General features: G+C 37.3%; 2 protein-coding genes across 14 annotated transcripts in view; one reads left to right on the top strand and one right to left on the bottom strand.

Annotated features, from left to right (window-relative positions):
- Cask (calcium/calmodulin dependent serine protein kinase) overlaps positions 1–24576 on the bottom strand; it is a 341951-nt gene that overhangs the window by 156463 nt on the left and 160912 nt on the right. For all 12 annotated transcript variants that reach the window (XM_028875901.2, XM_028875900.2, XM_028875905.2 and 9 more), the window contains exons 4-5: positions 20718–20795; positions 15564–15636 (exon numbers count right to left, since the gene is read on the bottom strand). In XM_028875901.2, coding sequence (XP_028731734.1) covers positions 15564–15636; positions 20718–20795 — 151 coding nt within the window. The remainder of the gene's footprint in view (positions 1–15563; positions 15637–20717; positions 20796–24576) is intronic.
- On the top strand, positions 261–6275 carry Gpr82 (G protein-coupled receptor 82). 2 transcript variants are annotated; one of them, XM_037199401.1, is made up of 3 exons: positions 261–747; positions 3428–3492; positions 3622–6275. In XM_037199401.1, exon 3 carries the CDS (start codon positions 3656–3658, stop codon positions 4640–4642), a length of 987 nt encoding a protein of 328 aa, XP_037055296.1. In that variant the 5' UTR covers positions 261–747; positions 3428–3492; positions 3622–3655; the 3' UTR covers positions 4643–6275. The 2 variants fall into 2 exon arrangements, with proteins under 2 accessions (XP_037055296.1, XP_037055297.1); XM_037199402.1 differs by lacking the exon at positions 261–747 and having other exon boundaries at positions 2873–3492.

The following is a 24576-nucleotide window of genomic DNA, read 5'->3' as shown; positions in this document are numbered from 1 at the left end:
CAACTCAAAATGGAGGTAGCACATGTCAATTTGAAGCAGAGAGAGTTTATTTTAGTAACCAAACTGGGTTACATTCCCTGGGTATAGTCTGTGTACACAGTGAGCATTTCTGGGCGCCAGCTTTTTCAACCCCCAAACAGCCCCAAGACTACTGATGACCATGAAGTTTTAATCCAGCATAGTGATACTTAATTTGAGCAAGCTAGTAGAAATAAGAAAACTTGAAGGTTTGTTTTTCCCCACTCTTGGAAAAGATGGATTGCAAAGCAGATGAGCTTTGTAGTGAAGCTGAGAGGCAAATTTGTATCAGTATTTTCTTGAGTTACTAGAGAGTAGTTCCTTCTGTCATGCTCACAGAAAAATAACTATGTATGTGGAATTAAACCTTTCAATGTAACTTCAGCCAATCACAATAGTAAAGCTAGCTACTTGAGGAAATAAACATAAGGAAGTATACTAAATATGTTTATAGGTAGATTGCCCACTAACTTCCTCCCACTAAAGAAATAGAGAAACGAGGGTTGTTTTGTTTTGTTTTTTGAGGAGGTAGTTGCTACATTTACCATAACTATGGAATTTCTTCAATATCTAATTTCCCTTTTCTCCCCATGTAGTTGGTGTCATACAAGACTCTATTCAAACTGGTTGAGGATCCTGGAAGAGTGAAGATCAGAGAATTGTCAGTCTGAAATTTACATCACTACCTGAACAGTCTATAACCTTAGTCAGCACAAGCTCCTCATACAGGTAAGGGTGATTCTTTGTTCAGTTTTAGCTTAAAGGTTAACTACAAATGTCTGAAAGGATTAAACTGTTTCAATTGTGAAATGTGATCATTAATTAAGTAAGGCAGTCAGCATAATAGGTGTTTAACTAGCCATGAGTAGCTTTGCAAGCGTTATAGAAGTTTTCTCACTTGTCAAATTAGCAGAGACCCAGTGTGTACACAGGCAGTCTACTGAGGAAACATTTTCTTGGAAGTAATTCTGGAAGAGCCCACTTTTATTTGACTTCCTAAGTTTAATGGTAGTTTACAAATTTTAGAAACTGTTTTTCTAGAAGCTTTAGAATCAAAAGGCTATTATTGAAGGGGATACAAATTTGGGAAGCTGAAGAGGGAGAGCTAGTTGTCATTTTGTTTCTTTAGAGACTCAACAGCATTATCTGATCCTTTTCCATCCTCTCTTGTCCTCCTTTCGTTAGGGAATATGTTATGGATATTCATGGAGGTGCCGTTACTACTGCTGCTTTTAGCATGTAGTGTGTTGTCTCTGAGGCAGAAGCTACTGCTCTCTGTAACAGAAGCTTCATCCCGTACAATCTAATTCTCCTTTGAACAGAAGAGTTTTTCTTAATAAATGAACTGGTTTACTTCCATCTCTCTCTACCTGATTTTGAAATCAGCAACATTACAGATTAGGGTTGCATATTTAAGACTCTCTATAATGGCAGTCCATTGCAGTTCAATAGCTATAAAGGCACTCTGAAACATATGGTGCAATTTCTAAATAAAAATTGTAAATAAATAAAATGGTGAAGATAGTGGTAGGCCTTAGTTAAGGGTCTCAGTTATCTGAATGCAGACAAACTGCACAGTCTTTAAGTCTTCCAAAAATGCTAATGTATTAGGAAATAATCCTCTTTTTTTATATAAAATCTGATGTATGATTTTAAAGCAATCCAAGATACAGAAAATAATAAGACCATGATTCTGAAGAGGGGCAGAGAATAAAATAATCCCAAAAGGCAGAGGTCAGAAAATAGGAAAATCTTTTTATGTTTATCATCTAGAGAGAAGGTGACTAAGAAAAACTCTGCTGTTCATCATAAAAGAGCACAGAATATGGTGTCCCACAAGTTAATGGCAAAGAACACAGAGAAATGGTGTGTTCAAAAGAGAAATCACATTCCTTAAAAGAAATAAAATTGCTTTGATAATTGCAACTTTGGAAGACAGAAATTCTTATTTGACCAGAACCTAGTAACTTTTCTGTTATTCTCACCTGAAAAAAAATAAATAAGGAAAAAATAAGTGAGTTTGTATGTGATCCCTGAGTTTCTCACATATACCTCTGCAGCAAAAAAAAGATTTAAAAATAAGATACAGCCGGGCGGTGGTGGCTCACGCCTTTAATCCCAGCACTTGGGAGGCAGAGGCAGGCGGATCTCTGTGAGTTCAAGGCCAGCCTGGGCTACCAAGTGAGTTCCAGGAAAGGCGCAAAGCTACATAGAGAAACCCTGTCTCGAAAAACCAAAAAAAAAAAAAAAAAAAAAAAAGATACAAAAAACCAGCAAGGCTGTGGTGGTGGCACACACCTTTAATCCTAGCACTCGGGAGGCAGAGGCAGGCAGGTCTCTATGAGTTCCAAGGCCAGTCTGGTCTACAGAGGGAGTTCTGGGACAGCCAGGCCTACACAGAGAAATCCTGTCTTGAAAACAAAACAAAACAAAACGAAAAAGTGAAAACCAGGGCTGGAGAGATGACTTAGTGGTTAAGAGCACTGGATGCTCTTCCAGAGGAGCCAAGTTCGAATGAATCTCAGTAGCCACACAGTGGCTCACAACCATATCAATCTGTAACTCCAGTCCCAGGAAAGTCAACACTCTTTTCGGGCCTCTACAGGCACTGCATGCACATGGTGCATGGACATACATGCACATAAAACATCCATGCACATAAAATAAAAATAAATGTTTTAAAAAAGTAAAAACCACACCTGCATTTCCACTGGGTTGAAAACACTATATCCTCTAAATAAACAAACAAATTCTGAAACCCACAGATTCTAGATTACAGAGGAGGACACATTAGGGTCTAGCCACCAAGCATACCAAGTATAGTTTTGACACATAATTTAATTTATTGAAGTGTGAGAATTTAGCACTATTTGGAATGAGAAATTACTGGTGATCTCATAATGCTAATGGGTTCTGAAGTTTACCCTTGGTCTTAATATTTTCCTTCTGTTTAATTCAGGACCGTATATGAGTTTCATTAATTTGGAATTGGGTTTACTTCTGGATTATGAAAAAAGACTCTTCTAATAGTACTATAGAAAAGTGTTTTAATCTAGCCATAAATATACTTGGAAACTATATATAACCAATGTTGTAATTAAAAACTAGTTTTTGCTTTATTAGTTTTAAAAAATAAGAGCTTTAATATAAAAACTTGCAAATAGAAGATATTTATTAATTTTTAAGCTATCATATAAAGAGATGGGTTTTACCTGTCTGCTAACATGGCCACATTTGTAGTGTTGCCCTCTGATCAGCATGTATTAATTTGTATGTGAATTGAGATTTCTAGACAAAACCTATCATGATTTACATATAGCTTTATAATCAAAGGACTATAAATTCTTCAAAGCTATGAATGATAAATCTCAGGCATTTTTAACTATTTGCATCAAATTTTGTTTTTTAGATGAAGGCATCACTTTAAATACTGTTGCTTTTATTTCAACTGGACCACTGTGACAACTAGAAAAGGTAAGACACCATCTGGATTTTCCAGCTCCATCCAATGCATTTTGTTGCTTTACCCAAAAGCTTAAAAAAATAGACTTAACTTAAATGCCACATTAATATTAATATTAAGTATATGCAATTCTGTTCTAGCTCCTGTGACAAAATTCAAGGAAATCTGATATAAATGAGTAACAACTCGACATGCATTCAACCATCCATGATTTCTACCACAGCTTTACCGGTCACTTATGTCTTTTTGTGTGTTGTTGGTCTCTTTGGAAACTCACTTGCTCAGTGGGTATTTTTAACAAAAATAGGTAAGAAAACGTCAACGCATGTCTACCTGGCAAATCTTGTGACTGCAAACTTACTTGTGTGCACTGCCATGCCTTTCATGGGTATCTATTTCTTGAAGGGTTTCTATTGGAAATATCAATCTGTACAATGCAGACTGGTCAATTTTTTGGGAACCCTATCCATGCATGTGAGTATGTTTGTCAGCCTCTTAATTTTAAGCTGGATTGCCATAAGCCGTTATGCTACCTTAATGAAAAAGGAATCCATGCAAGAGGCCACCACCTCATGCTATGAGAGAATGTTCTATGGTCACTTACTAAAAAGATTTCGCCAGCCCAACTTTGCCAGAAAAATGTGCACTTACATATGGGGAGTTGTGCTGGTCATAATTATTCCTGTTATCCTATACTACTCAGTTGTAGAGGCTACAGAAGAAGGAGAAAGACAGTGCTACAATCGGCAGATGGAACTGGGAGCCAGGATCTCTCAGATTGCAGGTCTCATTGGAACCACATTTATTGGATTCTCATTTTTAGTAGTAGTAACATCATACTATTCTTTTGTCAGCCATCTGAGAAGAGTAAGGACCTGCACCTCCATTACAGAGAGAGATTTGACCTACAGATCTGTGAAAAGGCATCTTTTGATCATCCAGGTCCTCTTAGTAGTTTGCTTTCTTCCATATAGTATTTTTAAACCCATTTTTTATGTTCTGCACCAGAGAGGAGACTGTCAGCAGCTGAATTATTTAATAGAAGCAAAAAATATCCTCACTTGCCTTGCGTCAGCCAGAAGTAGTACAGATCCCATTATATTTCTTTTATTAGATAAAACATTCAAGAAGACACTATATAATCTCTTTACAAAATCTTAATTCACCACATATACTACCATATGGTTGACTTTTGAATGGAAACCACCACAAAATAGAAAAGCATTCATGTGACTCTATTAGTGACATTAAATTAATTGATGAAAATGTCACAGCTTGGTTGACAATGGGCACCAGCAAACCTCTTTGGGTTTTATAAATAAATAAAGGCATAAAATTGGATGTACAGTTCTATTTATACTGAAAGTCAAGATGACAGAGACTTCCAGAAGCAAGTCAAGTATACCACAAGAATTCCACTGTGTATGAAATCAAACTCTTTTTTTGTTTTCAGTCAATCGTGGATCTTCTGTCCAATACACAATATTTTATGACTTGAAGGATAAAGAAGCAAAAGGCTTATAGGTGTGCATGCTTTCTAACCGAATACATGGACTCATCTATGGTTAAATTTTATTCTGTTGCTAACCTAAAAAAAAATTAGAAATGTTAAGTACTGGAAAAATTCAACCAGTAAGAAACATCTTCATTTAAATCCTATCTAACTGCATGAATAATGCATTGTAAAGTAAATTTGGTATTATCTGGCTCATTTTACTGGGAAAGGCATATTCAATGATTCTAATATTTAATAAATAGATTTCACTTACAAATATGCTTAAACATTTGGATTATGATTTGTCAAAATAAAAGGCAATATAATATATAATTATATGCCCATCTTCATGCTATTTTCATATATTTCCAATATAAATAATGATGTTATTATTAATGACAGTACCTGCTATATAGTTATGTTCAATTAATTTCTGTAAACTAAATGAATGAATGGTAAAGAAGTGTAATCTTGTTACATAAAAGACTAGCCTTTGGTTAAACTCTCTGGTTCAGTACTGGCTCAATCTCTTATTTAGCTGGACATGTTAATTTCCTTAATCATGGAGCAGAAAATATGACCCGACTCATATCATTACTATTAAATCAGATACTGCTACTATGGTGAGCTAGCAGCTAGTCAGCACTTGTTGTATGCTAGGTCCTCTGTGTATGTGCTTCATGAGCAGAATGTTAATCATCACAACCATAAAGCATGTTAATGTACTTACTGATGAAAAAACCCAGATGCATAGTTAAGAGGTCATCAATTCCTCCAGTATATACATATATTTAAGAAGTAGTTATTTCTTAGTGATAATTTCTTTCATGTAATCTCGCCAGTAAGAAAAATAGTGATTATATTCTGTATTATATACATTATGATTAAAAAGCAAAAATAAAAACTGTGTATTTCCTAAATTATCATAAGCTCCTTTGGAGCTATAATCTATCTTCTTTTTCTACTTCCGTTCTCTTCTGACATAGAAACAAAAGAAAAGAGTTGATAAAATGGATAAATTAATGGATAAAATCAACCATTAATCACAATTTATCACTTTGTTAGAAACTGCTTAAAGGCTCATTTTCTTCTCTTCCACATGGTAATCACTTCAGTGTTCAAAAAGAAGTTCTCATTAAGTTCATGTGATACTACAAATCTTTAATTTTAAGGCAGGGTTAGTTCCTGAAATAGAAGTGTAGAACAGATGTTCTAAGAGCTATGTGCTCAAAATTAATAGACATTGTGTGTAATTTTCATCAAAACTCAATACAGAAATCTTGTTGTTGTTTTTATTTCATTCCTTAACTGAGAGATGAAAATATCCAAAGTTGGAACACATTCTGGCATCAAGTATTAACAATGTATATCTATTCTCTATTCTCTATTCTCTATTCTCTCTCTCTCTCTCTCTCTCTCTCTCTCTCTCTCTCTCTCTCTCTCTCTCTCTCTCTCTGTGTGTGTTGGGGCGTGTGCTTGGGTGTGGCGACCTTTAACTCTTTAACTTCAGGTCTTATTCCTCAGGAGCCATCCATGTTAATTTTGAGAGAGGGTCTCTCACTAGGATCTGGGGCTTGCAGATTACATGAGGCTGGCTGGTCAGCAAGTGCCAGGGATGTGCTCCCCAACATTGGAATTACAAGTATGTGTCACTAGGCCTATCTTTTTACTTGGGTGCTGCGCACTGAACTCAAGTCCTTGTGCTTCTGTGGCAAGTACTTCACCAACTGACTTACCTCCCCGTCTGTGTACCTATTTGAATACCTGACTGAATTGACTGAATTTTTGCTTCAGTAACGTGCAGAGACAAAGGAGAATTGGAAATTCCTGGTGACCTCCTTGTGTGCAGGCTGAAAACGGAGGTATCTAATGTAGTGACTTTGTAGACATGCAATTCATAGAATAATTCAAAGTCCACTGAGAGACTGCCTGAGATGCTCAGATTTCTCCACGGTTACAACACATTATCCTTACACGAGTTTTAACCCCCAAACTCATTAGACTAAGAGGAACTGAAATGATCATATTTTTTTATGGGAACTATACCATATTAACTCATTGCACTAAGACTTTAAAACACATATAAAACCTTAAAAAGTCACAGGCCTGGAGAGATGGCTCATCTGTTAAGAGTAGTAACTACTCTTCCAGAGGACCTGTGTTTGATTCCCAGCACACATACTGTGGCTCAAACTGTAACTATAGTTTCAGGGAATCTATGCCCCTCAAGGACACCAAATTCACATGTTACACAGATACACATGCAGGCAAAACACAAATACACAAAATAATACAATAATTTGAAAAATCACTTTACAGGCCAGGTGTGTTGGTGCATGTCTTTCATCCCAGCACTTGGGAGGCAGAGGCAGGCGGATCTCTGTGAGTTTCAGGCCAGCCTGGGTTACATAGACTTTGTTGAACAAAATTGCTTTACAGCTCTACTTACTATGTTAAAGATAAATGATATTACCAAATTAGAATTATTTATATTTAAAAATTACATGCAACGAGGTATATGGTTTCTCTTCAAATTGCTTATTCTGACAGAAAATGGAAGCTGTATTAAATTATATGTTGGATTTATTCTCAACATATTTGTCTTTACATAATTTCCTAAATAGGTGACTATTGTGTTGAATTTTTCTTAGTAATTGAAAATTGATTATTTAATATCACAGAAAAAATTTTATATAAAGTATCATTTTCTATTGAGCGAGATCCGGGACAGGCACTAAAACTACACATAGAAACCCTATCTCGAGAAACAAAAAAAAAAAACAAAAAAAAAAAAAAGTATCACTTTCTGAATCTACCCTAATTTTAACATTTGTATTTTAGAAATCTCAAACAATATTTTCACTATAGAAAACAGGCATGATTTCCCTTTTCTTCCTTCCTCATACACAGTCTCCTTAAGGCAACTGTAAAATTATAAATCAGGAATTCCAACCATTAAGTCTAGACAAACAAAATTCAGGATGCACTAACTATTTAATCTGAAAAAGTCAGCCCTTCCTGGGTAGGAGAGGAAGATGACCCGAGGACTTCCTGGTCTTGCAGTCTGCCAGGGCGGGAGCTAGGATGGGTAAGTGGGGGAAAGGAAAGCTGGCGGGCAAACCACACAGGGAACACTGGTCATTTGCTGAACATTTCGGTCATGTACCCTAAAGCTGGAGGCTGCCATGTGATAACCCCCTGCCCCAATGATACCATTTCCAAAAGTTACTGCAGATAGAAAAGCTTTATAACTGATGTTAAAAACCTGTCTGGCTATAGGAAACATGTCTCTCTGGGCTCAGGTAAGGAGTAGTACAAGGAGCTACTTCTAATAAACAAAAGAAATATTCATCCTTTAAAAACTTGTGCAACTTTTTTTCAAATTCCAATGATTAAGAGCTTATAATCAAACGAAATGTGCACAAGTTGCTCAAGGATCTTTTAAGAATAATGCCCAATACTAATTATCAGTATGCTTCTTACAATAAAGACAGAAAGGGAGTGGATCTGTATGGGGTGGGGGTGGGAAGGAACTGTGAGGAGTAGGGAGAGGGGAAGCTGTAATCAGAATATATTGTATGAAAAAAATCTATGTTCGATTAAAAAGTGAATTGGTTTTAATGAGAATCAATTCTTTAAGACAATATAGCACAGGGACTTTTGGAATTGTGGTAGTTGGTGTAAAAGAAACGTTAGTGAATGAGCATAAGAGGAAGGACTATTTCAAGAAATCAGCACTGCAACAGCAAGCCTGCTTATTAAAATGTGGAGAATGCACATTTATAATAAAGTCAGGCACTCAGCAGGTGAAAGGAGAACTGAGACCAGAAGGGGACCAAAGAGCAGTCAGGCGTGCCGACACTGGCTGCAGAGGAAACCACCGAGGAAGCACAGTCAGAAACACTGAGGCACGAGACCTTAGGCTGAGTGTATGTGCAACTGAGGCTAGCGGTTCTGAGAACCAAAAGCTGAGCTCCCAGACCTCCAGGGCCAGGCCCTGCTCAGAATGGAGAGTGCTTGTGCTTGGCAAGCAGTTTGCATGCTCAATAGCTGCTTTTCTTCAATTACTGAAGATGTACCAGAGTGAGAGACAAGGCTGAAGGATGCCATGTCTCTGCAAACCCAGGCAATGCCTTGGGATTCAGGGGAGCTGAGAGAATCAGGCCAACTCTCCCAGGTCAGCCAAGGAGCCAGGAACTGCACTGACCTTGACAACGGTCTGATTTCCCTCCAAAGTACTTTGAATTTCGGGGTGAGAGGACAAAGGGGAGGAAACATCACTAATTCATAATGGAAGTTTCTCCAACCAGTCACAAGATAAAGAATTAAAGGGAAGAAGATAGCAAGAGAAAAAACAAACCAAAAAACAAACAACCAGCATACATGCCTCAGTGCCACAAGGAGGCAAACCACAAGCAATATAGTATTTCAACAATGGGTCTTAACTTGGGGCAGTTTTATGCCTCAGGAGACATTTTTCGTTGCCACAACCTGGAAGGCTGGAGATGTTACTGGCATTTCATGGGCAAAGGCCAGGGGTACTGCTTAAGCATACTGCAATATCCTAAACGGCTTCCCACACCGAGGGTCAAATCCCCAATCTCACTGGTATGACTGCCTGGAGATCCTTCATTATCATGACATGGCTCCTTACATTTCAAAGACAAACATTTAAAAAAATACAATTTCTTGAGAAACTGCGTCTCCAAAGCAAGCAGCTTCCATTATGGTTATGTGGTGCTATATGCTCAAATCTAAACAAAATACCTCTTTTCAAATTAATTATGATTTCAAAAGGAAACAGCCACTAAGCAGAGGAAAAAGTACAATTAATCAATATAAAATTTACTGCTTTTAGATCATCTTGTAAGGCAGAGAGAGGGAAAGAGGAAGGAAAGGAGGAAGGAGGGAGGGAGGGGGAGAGAGAGATATGAGAATATATGATTGATCGATAGCCAGATGAAACAAATTAAATCTAAATTTACCTCATGAAAGTGAAACATTGTCATGGTCTTTATTTTCTTCATTAACTATAAAGGATGTAACCTTTTAACTGTAGAAACCAAAATGTACATATATGAACCAAATATATACATAGACAAGTCACTGACTTGGATGCAAAAAGTCCTGGATAGGCTGCTTTAGTGGTAAAAATATTAATATAATAAACCAAGTGAAAATTTAGATCATTAGTTGTGTGAAATATATTGGTATTGTATGTCAGAGGGTACAGCTGGAGAATTTCTGGATATACGGATGTTCTGAGACCTAACAGGTATGAAGGCTTTACCATGACCAGCAAGCAGGATCACACACTAGAACAAGCACCTGAATCTCACTAAGTTTAGGTAAGTTACTACAGTGTTAGGAAATTCTATTGACACAACCTTCAAAGTACAGCTGCAATCTAACTGCTCTTCCTTTTTTTCTTTTCTTTTTGGCTACCTGCAATGCTTCTACTCTGCTTTGAGCTGAGAACAATCATCTCCAGTCTCCATGAACTCATTCTGATTTTTGGTCATTCTGCCTGGGCCATAGTGATTTCCATGCTGCTTATCCAAGCAGGCCACTTGTGTTTATGTCTTGGCTTTTCTTTACTATTGGCATCGGGTCAGCATACTCCTTTCTAGTTCCTTCAAGTCGTTGCTTGGGTGCTATGTCATCTCAATGTACCTGCTTTGACAACTCTATTTAAGCTCCTCCTCCTGCATACCCCCTCTCTCCCTTATCCCCTCTTTCCTCCCCCACCCTCTTTTGGTTTTTCAAGACAGGGCTTCTCTGCATATCTCTGGTTGTCCTTGAACTCGCTCTGTAGATCAGGCTGGCCTCGAACTCACAGAGATCTGCTTGCATCTGTCTCCTGAGTGCCTCTCAGTTTCTAAACTGCCAGTTTACTTCTTTCTGCACAATGACTTGCTATTTGTTGCCCTGTATTAGAATGTCAGCTCCACAAGGGCTGTGACTGTCTTGTTCACTGATGTAGCTCCAGGTCCTAGGACAGTGCCTACCACATAGTAGGCACTTGAAAAGTATCTTTTGGATGAATATCTTAAGGAAATATACCCAATTCAACAGTGTCAATTAAGTAAACTGAATATTCCATTCACTCATGCAAAATACCCAAATTTCAGGTACCATCAACATAATGGTACCTGAATATAAAGGCTATCAACACTAATGCAAGCCCTCTGTTGAGTCTCCCTGACAACTGAAATACAGTGCTTTTGCCTAGTGACTTCTTAATTTGCAGTCTGAGAATTACTTCTCTATTTCCTTCTTCAGTGGATTTCTAAGTGCTTCCTAAAAATTACATGGCATGTCCCCCTGAAAAAGAAACTAACTTAATATAACCCAATATAAAAGTACTTTCAGGCCTTTGCACACACTGTTCCTTCTCTGAAATGGTCCCTTGTCCTCATACAACTACCCCATCATTCAAGACTGCCTTCAGGAAACCCTCTGATGCCGTCTTTTAATGATACCACCCTCTATAAAAATTGGTTTGCCTGTCTATAAAGATCACACCCAACAACTTCTTTTACCCTTGTATACTTCTAGCACTTCAAAAAATAAAAAGATGTGGCTAACCAGACATGGTGGGAGTGGGATTACGTTTCTGTAATATCAGCACTTGGGGTGGTAGAGTCAGAAGGCCACCCTCAGCTACACAGCAAGTTCAAGACCAGCTAGGGCAATCATTAGACCCTGTCTCAAAAAAGCAAACCCAAACCAAACCAAACAAACAAACAAAAACCAAGACAAACAAACAAAACAGTCATTATTATTATTATTTATAAAATACAGTTTTATTTCTTTCCCTGGAACTCAGACTAATTGTCTGACCTTTTATAATTGATATGGCCAATCAAATGCCAAAGGTGTGACATGGAGCCAAAACTGAGATCTAGTCATCTACAGGCCTGGTAACTTCCATTCCTTTGAAGACTCGAGCCACTGTCCTTCTGGAGATGGGGCCACGTGAAAAGAGCGGGGGAAGTGTTGACTAGGAGAGCTCTCTAGTTTCAGTTAGCGGAGCTGTCAGCAGACGGACTCAAGTCTCTGTGCACTGGCCCCATGGCCTTGGCCAACAGTCTGGGGGTCAGAGGCGAGCACTTCCAGTCTATCTCTAACCAGACTGCACAGGGAACAAATGATGTCAGCTGTTGTTTAAAGTCACTTAATGTTGACAGATGGTCGGACTCCAGAAGTGTGGAATAAGATGTGTTCCTCAGTCTCTTCTCTGATACTATCATACTTTTAGGGCTTACACTCCATGTGAAGTGGGCAATCAGATATTTGGAGAATATGTAAACAGATGCTAAACTAGAAGATGAAATCAAATATAACTACTTTCATGTTTTGTTTGATTTGGCTTCCCAGTATATCAAATACCATGACCCATCAAAATCTGACTATATTATTAGAAGCATTACACATAATTGTAACTTGTTATATAATATTTACAAAAATTTCTGTCGAGGACAGAATTCACACAAAATAAAATTGTTGAGCAAACCCTTTTACACATAATGCTGTTACATAACTAGCAATCTGTTTTTATAAATTTTAAGTTGTCAGATTATCGTTTTTCTAGTATGTATTTTAAAGAGTAAAATATTTGCCTTATATGTATATGTGGAGAAAAATTTTACTCTGTATACATTCACTGTTTTATATTTATTAAATGTAAAAGAACAACAGACTGTAACACTCTATTGACAATTTTTCCTCTGTTCACTTTTGTGGTGGTTTGACCGAGAATACCCCTCACCCCAATAGGCTCACAGGTTTGAGTGCTGGGTCCCAAGTTGGTAAACTGTTGGAGAAGGATTAAGTGGTCTGGCCTTGTTGGAGAAGGTATGTTGCTGGGTGGGCTCTGAGGATTCAAAAGCCCATGCCAGGCTCGGTTTCTCTCTCTCTCTGCCTCCTGCCTATGAATCAGGATGTAAAACTCTCAGCTACTGCTCCAGCACCATATCTGTCTACTTCCCATCATGATGATCATGGACTAACCCTCTGAAACTTTAAGTGCCCCTAATTAAATGCTTTCTCTTATAAGAGTTACCTTAGTCATGGTGTTTCATCACAACAATAGAATACTAAGACAGTTTCCCACAATTCTTACTCTCTTTGCATAACTAAAGATTTTAAGGAATAAAAGTATGCATCTATTGGGTTGTTTATTGTCAAGTTTTCATAATGACAGTACCAATGTCAGATCTCCACTTTTGAAAAGAATGAATAAGATATTGTACAACTAATTTGCACTAATGGGCATTTTGTACATTTTACAGTGATTTTCATTTGCTATTATTACATTTAATTACATGGTTTTGGAATTGCATGAGGATCCTAAGCTTTTAGCTATAAGAATTCCATTACTAACTTCTACCTAATTTCCTTAACCATTTAAAATATGCCAAAGAGTAAGGCCTTTAAAAATACACCTAGAAGGAAGGAACATCACCTTTGTGCACACTGAAGGTTACATAGGCCAGGGCCAACCCAGCTAAGCATGAAAGCATAACCTATGGCTAAAGAGACCTCAGAGACTCTCTGGTAGTTAAAGGCCTTAGAAGGTGCCAGGGATGAATGAGAAGGCCCACTAGGCTCATTTATGGCCTGCTTCTGTGTGTTTTTGACATTGATGGCAGGGACTGAGCCATCTCATTAACTCAATACAAGGATAGGACAGGAAGAAAGAATAATAATCTTACTGATATTCTAAGAGTACAAAGTCCATTCTATCTAGAATCATGACTTCCTGCTATGTTTAAAAACTAGCTGTTTGACAGCACCAAGGAGAAGGGGAGGGGTGAGCTTGGGCAGCAGCAGGAGGTAGAGAGGGAAGAGCAGTGGATGCACGAATGTGCACTCTTCCTTGATCACTCCCTTGCTCTCTGGGCCCACGTCTCTAAAGCCACAGCTCCAGAGTTCTTAGTCTGGGCTCAAAGACTATCCTTGGCTGTGGTATTCCAAGGGTAGCAGACTTAGGTTTTACTGATGGCATTAAAAAGACTCCTGAGGATAAAGGAGCATGATCTTCCCCAAATAGGACATGGTGAGCTTGCATGAGGGACCTGCAATCATAAAAAAAAAATCTTGCTACTGAGGTACCATGTTTCTCTTGAGTAGATTCCATGAAATCTACATCAGAAATACCACAAGTCGGAAATGACATTAGAAAAAGGTTACTGTGGTTTTAAATAGTAAGCCAAATGAGAACTCTTACTATTGCCAATTTCTCCCACAACTAGATGAATCGAGAAAAGATACTTGTAAACATCAGCATTATGATTAACGGGAAAATCTTTGAAGGCCATAGAAACATTCTGACTGTAGGCATCCCTCTATTTGAGGCTTTCCAGTGCATTTCAAACAAAGAAAGACCTAATCAGAACAATACTGCCTATTTTGGTATCACTGTAATTCAAGGGTGTTGTAGTTATCTTGGACTTTTCATACTCTAGTAACTTGGTGCTCAAAGGATAAGGTATGCACTGGATGGCAATCAGAGTGCTCTGAACACTGCAGGGTCAAAGCTTTACAGAAAGACATTTGAAAAATAATTGTTAAGGACTGTACAGCAAACCACCATGGGGCTGGATTACAGTCCTCACATATACAGACAGTTATTAAAGTAAACTATGTTTCATTTTTAGAATATAAAGTAACTATTTAGGTCCTATCAAAATATAGTAGTTGTTCTTTATACAGTTTACATCCATGTGCCACTTTAACATGAAATGTTAAAATGGCATCCACTTGGGGAAGTACAGTGACACTTGACCTACTTTCCCTGTTCATCAAGCTACTCAGCACTACTAGAGTTTTGATTCTATTTTCATTTTAAAATTTTATTAGTGAGAGCATTTTTCAGGCCCACTAGTTCTATCTTCTTTAATATGATTCATAACCTACACTGTCTCTTCTAGTCGTAGGTATTATTTTTAATTATTTTGTGCTGAGAGGGGTGCTTGTAAGAAGTTAGGAGGTAACTTATTGGGATGAATTGGCTTCTTCATCAGCACTTTCTTTTTTGAAACTAATTTTTACTATTTCACAAATAACAGCGATGCTGCAAAGTAACGGTGGTGAAGTCAGCAAAGACCACGAAGATGATGCTGAATGAAGACGACTTTCTCCCTTGGCTCCAATCTGATGAATGGGTTTTTGTTTGGAGTATCTGCTACTCTGGCACTGCCCTTGTCTCCTATTTTTTTCAGTTTACAACATTTCAGCTTTTCTTGAAAGACAGAAATCCAGTTGAAGAAAAGTTATAGAAAAACAAATGATAAATTTAAGCACATGGTTAATATTTTTAAAATAGTTCTATTTTCCTTATTTATTGGCTTTGTGTTTTTCTCTTATGTATCTCTTAGGAAAAAAAAAAACAAGGAAACTGAAATTACGGTGTTCCTGTTAAGAATTAGTACAATGACTCTCTGAATACAAAGTAGTTAAATTAATTCTTATTTGCAAGTAAAATTTAAGATGCTCTTTATATTAAAGAAAAATCCCTGGTTATTATTATTATCACCTAGTTTCTCTTCATAAAGATGAAAGTTAGTGAAAAGAAATACTTACCTTCACATCCCTGTGAATTATGTTATTATCATGACAGTAGCGCAGAGCTTCCAGTATCTGTCTCATGTAATGGCTGTAAAATACAAGAGAAATCTAAAACTGTAAAAAACTTCCATTGTTAAAAATTAACACGTAGTGTCTCTACTTTATAACTCCCACTAACTTTATATTAGCTAGTCACAAACATCTTTCATTTGAGCAAACAAGAAAGACAGTGAGACTTAAGGAAAAAGTTGACAAACTTACATGCTCCTTCAAGAAACAGAATGTTCTGGGCTAAGTCAAAAGCATTCTGCATAATCAATCAACAGTAATAAACACACTAAAGAGGCACACTATGGATCGCTATGAAGGAAACTGCTGGAGGCTAGCAGAATAATTCTGACTAAAGGGTTGTGGCCTTCAGTCAGCCACTCAAAGCGGCTCTCTACCTGGTGTCCACTTAGGCAGGAGGAGAATCCATGGAACCTCTACACATGCGATTTCTCTTTGTTACTTAATCAGGCTTTAGCTGAGGGTACTCTTGAACAAAGCAAGGCTATTTCTAGACAGCTAGGGTCTGCAGGGGTTTCCACCGGGTACAGAACAGAGGAATTGATGTTTTTTAAAAAGTTCTAACAGGGCCAACTAGTCACAGTTACTATGGGTTTATATCTGGATGAGACCATCTGAAGCTGAAAATAAGGGAAGTTGAAAATGCATTAAACACATCCCTAACCTATTACAAACATTAGAGTCTAAGCTTAGATTGCCTTAAGTATGCTCAAAACAGTAACATTAACCATTACTGCATATCACTAGCCCAGGAAAAACTTGAAGAGTAGTTTCTACAGACTGTACATTCTTTTTATTCCATCGTAAGGTACAAAATTGGGAAGTCAAACTAAGGCAAGACAGAGATGCCTTCCCCTTTCATCTCAAGTAGCCACTGTACAGAAGTGCTCTATTTCAATATTTTATTGTATAGTGTTCACTAAACTTGGTTGTGCTTTCAGACAGTATATTTCTGACACTAAAACCAAACAATTTAAGTTAGAGCACTCATAATGACCTTACAGGCATGTTTATGACTTAAGACAAAAAGTTTCCTTGCTTTATAACAGAAAGATTCCTATCAAGTATCCTCTTGTACACTACAGTATGCTACAGTCTAAAATTCTCATACAAATATCCCTCTATTAAACATATGGATTATTTTATATATTATAATAGATTACAAGTTTCCCTATAAAAAAATAAGAGACACAAGAGGAAAAAACCGTAAACTTAAAGTAAACTAGCTTTTTTTCCTATACAGATCATCTCTTCATACCTGGGCCCTAAGCAGTTCTTAGTGTGATGCTCCACTGAGAATAGACATGTAGGGGTTTGTCTGGGCCAGTGCAGCCTGCAATTAACTTTTGTTTAAGTTAGGAGGACTTAACTTGCTGTTGGGGACTTTTATTCATTCAAAGTAGACCTTGGAGGTGCTGTGATTCCCTGAAATGGCTAACAACAAATGTCAAAGTGGTTTGGAACTCACAGTAAAGTCATTATGTTATAGTTGTTATTAAGTTTAGTCAAAGTTTTAAATGTCAATTCAGATGTCAAAATGGAGGACTTAAATTAGGCAAAGTGGACATGTACCCACAAGAGCAGACTATTTTGGATACATAATACTAAGATAGCCACCTAAATTATCTTCAGCCTAAAGAAAATCCCTGTCTTCTAGCCTTAAAAACCCCAATAAAAGTCAGTGACCGAGCATTTGAAACTGTGACTATCACTGTACTTCATGACTTGGCTAGATGAAGCTCAGTGACAGAGGGTTTGTGTAACATGCCCAAGGCTCTGGCTTTAATGCCCAACTGTTAGAAAACAGTATCTGAGTCAAATATGCATGCGCAGCAGGATCTCTAAGTCATATAAGGGGAGAGAAGAACTTTTTCCTCTACCAATTCTCACATATCTAAACTAATAATCTTCTACCTCTTAGTCATGATCCTTGGAGGTTATGCATGGAAGAGAGTTGCTGACTCAACTTTCAAACAAAAAATGTCATTTCACAAAATATCACAGTCCATATTTTCAGAAAACCAAAGAAATACATATATTTTCCCCAATCTTGAAAAATCAGAAAAAAAGATAATTCTATACAAAGAAAGGACTGTCCAACAGCTCATTTACTGCCTCTAGAACAGTGGTTTTAACCTGCGGGTTGTGACCCCTTTGACAAACCTCTATCTTCCAAAACATTTACATTATGATTCATAGCAGTAGCAAAATTACAGTTATGAAGTAGCAATGAAAATAATTTTATGGTTGGGGGTCACCACAACATGAAAAACTGTATTAAAGGGTCACAGCATTTGGAAGGTTGAGAACCACTGCTCTAGAAGGAGGTGTTTTGATTTTTAGATGGTGGGTAAAGAAAGATAACTCACCTTACTCCTGTGGTTAACAGTGGGTTAAAAAGTCTAAATATTTGCTGGGCAGAAGAGATCTTATCTCTGATATGTTCCTAGTTAAAGATTATTTATGGTAAATAGAACCAGGGATATTTGAGGTGTAGGCAGCTTCATGGAGAAGATAATATAAGCCAACCAACATTCTCAGGTATAAACCAAAGATGTTTCATAACTAAAATGCTCTCTGAAGCGTGTGGAATCCCACTAGCCCCACAAAGGGAATTTATTCTGGACCAGAGGTGTATTGCTAGTGTATGTGGGAAGAAGTGATGTGGGGAGCCCTTGATAGTTCAGGTCTCCCTCTGCCTCAGATGGGCCTTTTGGTTGTCTTCATCCTTCAAATCAGTTAGCAAAGCTTGCTCCTAGGAAATGGACCACCGTGATTTTAAGAGTTGGAGTCAATGTGTTAGCCTATTCCAGAACTCATCAGCACTGAAAGGAGAGAGGCTGCCCCTTACTGGGCTGTGTTGTACTGTGTTATACTGTGTATACTGTCATACAGATCTGTGCTTTGCTACTTTTCTTGAAACTCAGCCAGTTAGAGAAAAACAGCTTTAGCCATTTGATTATTTAGGTCTCTAAGACTTGCTGGACTCACTGGACTACCCATTCAAGCTAAATTTCCTCATAGTAAAGCACAGGAACAGAGAGAAGAGAGGATTTAGAAGTTACCTGGCAGAACACTACACATCATGAGAAGAGTCTCTATACCGTTATTGATGTGGCGTAAGAGGGAACACAGCTAATGATGCCACTCGAGTCTCCCTGCTTCCCTTTTTATTGTTAGGGGAAAGCAGACTTTAATAAGGTGTGTCCAAACGTTTCTGAGCAATGTCACTTACTGGTCCCACTGGTGGTGCTCTTTTCTGCTGCATTCTGAAGAGTTCCTTTCAGAAAACCACCATTTACCAACAAATATAAGTGGGTTTGAAACCGTCAATAAGCTTTCATCTTGATATATACACAAACGTCGACCTTTCCTGTAAGTCTCAAGACTGAGAGAGCCCAGAAGTCATTAAAGTGCATGCTATCACCTCTCCCTGCCTATGCCGAGACCCAGACCAACTGTAGAGCAGGACTGAAATGAAAGGAAACGGAGGTGAGAGGAGAAGGAGTGAGCACGGGGACGTCAGGTACTCCAGCAAGGAAAACAATCACCTCCCTCCATCGAGGAAAAGTGCAAAGAGTGCAAATTCTCACATTTTGATTTTCTTACTTTATGTTGTTCTTAATAACTGTACAAAAGACCACTTGACCAGCATGTAAGAGGTCCTAGGTCCAGGTCAATGCTTGATGATAAAAAAATATATAAAAGTTTCCTTGAATTCTTTCAGAAATGTAAGAAGTGTGTGTGTGTGTGTGTGTGTGTGTGTGTGTGTGTGTGTGTGTGTGTGTGTGTACAAAAGTCTGAAAGTTCAATTTACTTTAACAAGGTACTTCACCACAATGCCACAAGAAAAATGAAGATAACACTGACTGCTTGGAGTACTGGGGCATGCTTTTTACTTTGGAAGCACACCAAAATGTGACAATTTAAAAATTGTGATATAAGCTCAAAAATAGAAGAGTGGGACTTAAAAACACCTAGAATGTGCTTTAGAGAGTATGATACACAAGACAAGAGGATATTTAGCTTTCATTCTACCATATGTCAGTGATACAAGTAATAGTATAGTTAATCTGAAGCCTTCAGCTGCTTCTTTTTGCCAGCTCCAGGAGTACAAAAACAGCAATTCCCTCACACTGCCCATATTCTTCTTCTGTGCTACAGTCACATGCACTTCCTTGTCCACATTGGGGCCCCTTGCTCCTCAGCCAATCCACACAGAACTAGACGTTGTATTAAGGTAGTTACATAGTTGTTTCTAATTATGTCCTTCTAGGATGATATAGTTATAAAAAGAATGAAAGGAAACTTATAATCACTTGATGTAACTGTCTTTCAAATGATAAAACAGTTCAATAAGTCCTTATAGGTTTGTGAGTCTGAACCCTTCACCATATTGTGGCCACTGACTGAGGAGGGATGCTCGGGCTCATGGATCAAATCAGTAACCCACCAGTGCATAATTATGCTGTGACTGAATACAACCAAGGCAGAAAGCTGTATTGCTTTAAGTCTATAAGCTAGTGCTGTAGTGCATGCATGACTACTATCATTTTCATTTTTACTTCTCTTTTGAGTCATTAAGATTTTATGACTACTGCTCCACTTAGTATAACAGTCATCGCTTGGTTCATAGACCACATATTGGCCTGAAGCAACATATTCAGCAGAAAGATGGTGCTTTTATTTTTGCTCTTCTTATTCTTCTGTGTTTGCCTTAGATTAATTGATCACATAATAATCTAAAATCACTAGAAAGCAAAATAAAGAACTAAAATGAGGCACAATTTGCCAAACCTTCAACCTTAAGTCTACATGGTTTCTGGACTACCAAACCCCTTTGTAGAAAGTCACCGGGAAGGGGTAAAATAGGAGCATTTGTGTGCAAAAGCAAAGTCATGTTAGCAGATGCTGTGTTTGCCATTCACTGCACATTTCCAGCTGCTGTCAGCTTCCACACATACTGAAGCAGCTAAGTCATCTGTGGAGGCATCAGCAGTGTGCTGGCAGACAGAAGAGCTGGTTACTTCCTGGGATTTCTTGGTCAATTCCGCCTTTTACTTCCACTTTACTTCTGGGGATTAGATGCAGATTACATACCTGGCTACGGCTTCACTGTACACAAAACCAGCATCAGCTCGCTTTACGATTTCAAAACACAGATCTGCTCCATCCATACTGCAGAGAAATGTGAAAAAGAATATTAGAAAAGAGGAACATCAAAGACAACATTCTAAGTAAACATATCATTGTTGGGAGCTGACTGACTACTGATGGTTGTACATTATTTAAATCCTCTTTCTTTTAATGAAAAGCACACACCAAATGTAATGCATTATAACCGCCTGTTGAAAATCTACAGAAAAAGAAACGTTTAAGGAGATTAAGCTAACGGAAGTATCAAATAACACAAACATCACAGTAATAAGTCTCCGAAGAGAGCAACTCTAGAGGTGGTGGGTGTAATTTCTGAATTAAATTACCAAATTCTCTATGTCAAGTAACGTAGTATTTTAAGAACACAAAGGTTTCTTTTTTTTTATATAACATTTTGCAATAGCTATCATCAATAAATGGGAAATTTAAGTTACATTCTGTGAAAAGAAAAATTAATAAGCCAATACAAAATTTATTTATTTTACCTTCCATTATCCAAATCAATTTCTACAGATACATTCCAACACACTTATTTTTGTTTTTGTTTTGATGTGATGGTAATACCCTGTTACTATCTTTCTCTAAAATTTAGAATAATTCTCAATTTCTCACCTTGTAGGTGAGATTGCTTTGACCTAATCTGCCCAATGACATTTTAAGAAAATCAAACTGTCATAGACTGATCTTATTACTTTTTTAATATGCCATTTCCTTTTCCTTTTTCCTGGTATATGCTTCTGTATATACTGTTTTTCATATCTAAAACCTACCTTAATTCAAATTTCCATTCTATTCCCATCTACGAAGAAAATTCCCTCAGTGATTACCAGCTTTTAATTGCTAACAAACTACAGTCTGCATCATAACCTTTAGGCTTTATGCAACCTAAGCACATACAAATGTACAGATACATACATGAAACTCATGTAAGATTACTTATATTAAAAATGATTCAACTATTAACAGCTAATATTTTCAAATGCTTCTAAAGTATTTTGAAATTCTCTAGGTCAGTTTTCAATATAACTATTGCAAGTAAAATACTGAGAATATAAATTCCTGGAATGGAAAGTCAAGGCACTCACACACAAGTGTTAGGAGATTTCATGGGAAGCAGCTGTCAGATTTCCTTTCATACTTGAAACTAAGTACCCAGTCTGGTTATGTCCATTGCTTTTCCCAATGACTATAGCTACACCTATTGGATATGCAAAGAACAAGTGTACACTGTCACACCCTACAACAGCCCAACAAGAGTATAAAGTCCTAAAAACCAGTTTATACTTTCAACACACTGTAATCCAATATTCAGCAGAAGACCGAGCAGCACACAGAACTTTAATCAACAGTTGGTTACATCATTTAGATCTTAGTGTGGTTTATGTCAATGAAACATTTCCATATTTATATAAGACTTTTACATGCCATACTTGGGCATTTTTCAATGTCAAGTTGGATTATTTAAAATGTTTATTATGAAAAAAATTGTGGTTTTGTTTTGTTTTGCATCCCCCTTATGCACTTAAGGCTTGTGGACAACTCTGATCATGCCCTAGAAGAGAATTCTTGAGTGGCAGTTGCTAGGTCAAGGGATTTACCATAATACTTTTGCTAGCCATACTGCCAGACACCTTTTAACAGTTCGTACTGTTTCTGTGGAGTGTGACTGCCCTTTCCTCTACCATGCCCTCACCACAATGACTACTCTTTTTCATCTTTGCCAGAGAGGAGGAAAACAGTCATTCATGCTTGCTTTAATTTACATTTCCTTGATTACTAGAAAAGCTGAGTGTTTTCTTCATTTCTTTTTACTGTAGGGTGGAAAATGGCTTCAGTTTAAGTTGGTTAGTTGATCTATGAGAACTAAAAAAAAAAGAAATCTCATAGTGAAGAATTTCTTCTATTTAGGCATTTTCCCTTTCCATTGAAATTTAAGGATAAGTGCCATTCAAAAAGTTGGATAGAGGAGAAAGCCAAATGGACTGCATAATACAGCAATAAAGATCTTGGGGAAGAGACGGGGAAAGGAGATGGTGGTGGGGAGGTGGCAAAATGAGGAAAAGCTCAAGTCTAAGAAGGGAAGTATTCTGTGAAACAACCAGGAATCACTTACTGACCGGTGCTATAGTGACCAGCACTATCAGTCTGTGCCTCTCTGCTCATCTCTGCAATACTAGTACCTCCAGTGACTATCCTCACACATCTGCATCCGCACACAGGCATTGTTTTTTTCTGGTTTCGCTTTCCTTCCACTGACTGCTCTATTCTTGTATCTAGTATTATACAATTTTAAATACTGTAATAGCATATTGTAATATTTGGCAAAATTAAGTTTCACATTATCTTTATGAACTTTTTCTCCCAGTTAAACATTAAAACAATTTTGTGAAATTGTAAAATATCTTTATATTTTAGCTCAGATGAAATTATTTATACTAACTTCCAGAATTTAATATTTTCTAATATTTTTATCTCTTACTTATTTTCATATATACATTACAGTTTTAAGGTTTTTTCATATTGATTACAAATTGTGATTATTAGTTTCTTCCATAGGTATTATATCTCTATATAGCTAGTTCTCTCTTTTCCCTTCCTCCCTCTGCTCCTCCCTCCATCCCTCCTTCTTTTTCTTTTTTTTTTTTTTGGTTTTTATAGACAGGGTTCCTCTGTGTAGTTTTGCACCTTCCCTGGAACTAGCTTTGTAGACCAGGCTGGCCTTGAACTCACAGAGATCCGCCTGGCTCTGCCTCCCAAGTACTGGGATTAAAGGTGTGCGCCACCACTGCCCGGCTCTCTCTTCCTTCTTTAACTATAGTGCTGAGGATAGAACTCAAGGCCTCGCACAAGCTAGTCAAACACTGAGCTATACCCCTAGCTCTGGAGTTTTAGTTATTAATAAATGAGGTCTTTTGAACATTATATGTTTTTTTAATTCAGAGATTCATAACCAGGAACACTGAACAAAATCACTGGTGTAACTTTTAAAATGTTCAGGCATGTTTTAGAAAGGAGTATTCAGAAAGAATAATGACCATGAAAATACCTTTCTATTATTAAAGTCATCTGATTATTTATAACATTAATTGATATTAAGTAAAAGCAATGTGCTAATTTTAAGTTTCATGAGATACAGAAGTAAAAACTAAAAATATTGTTATTTATGTAAATTTTATTCACCATATATTTAATCTATACATATTCATAATATATGCAATGCTGATATAATAACCTTGAATATTTTAGACAAAATTGATGATTTCTTTCCTTTAATACATTATTTGAAAATATAATACTTCTAAAAACAGTGAGGAGGCTTCTTTTACTGCTCTTTTCTTTGGTTTCCCATCTTGGGGTACTTATTCAGCAGTTCATGAATTTTCCAAAAGCATGCTTTGTATTTTCCTAGTTGTCTCCTAAGAGAGTGAAATGAGATGGAGAAGAAATCTCGTATGGAAAAGGATGAGGAGGGCTTCTGTACTGCACGTGGAGAGAAACCAGGGGAAGTTTACTATAAATCATAGAAAGTGATGGAATTACGAATGAATGACTTTAACTGCTCTTTCTGTCTGTACGAATCAAGAATTATTCATATAATTAAGAAAACGATCCAGAGTCAATGCATCAGACAAACAAAATAGGTCGCAAGGTATGGTTGTGTGTATATTGAAAAGGATGAGAATCTGTCATTCCCAATTCTGCCATTCTGACCTAAGGATGAATTAGAGCTGAAAGTACAGCATCATACATTATGATTTCAGAGCCATCTCAAATTGTAATAGCAATTCCTACATGTTTACAG

This window comes from Peromyscus leucopus, chromosome X (assembly GCF_004664715.2).
Source record: "Peromyscus leucopus breed LL Stock chromosome X, UCI_PerLeu_2.1, whole genome shotgun sequence".
NCBI lineage: Eukaryota > Metazoa > Chordata > Mammalia > Rodentia > Cricetidae > Peromyscus > Peromyscus leucopus.
This window is presented reverse-complemented; position numbering and strand designations above follow the sequence as displayed.

Coding starts and splice junctions, on each gene's coding strand:
- Gpr82 (XM_037199401.1), top strand. CDS start 3,656: ATGAGTAACAACTCGACATGCATTCAACCATCCATGATTTCTACCACA.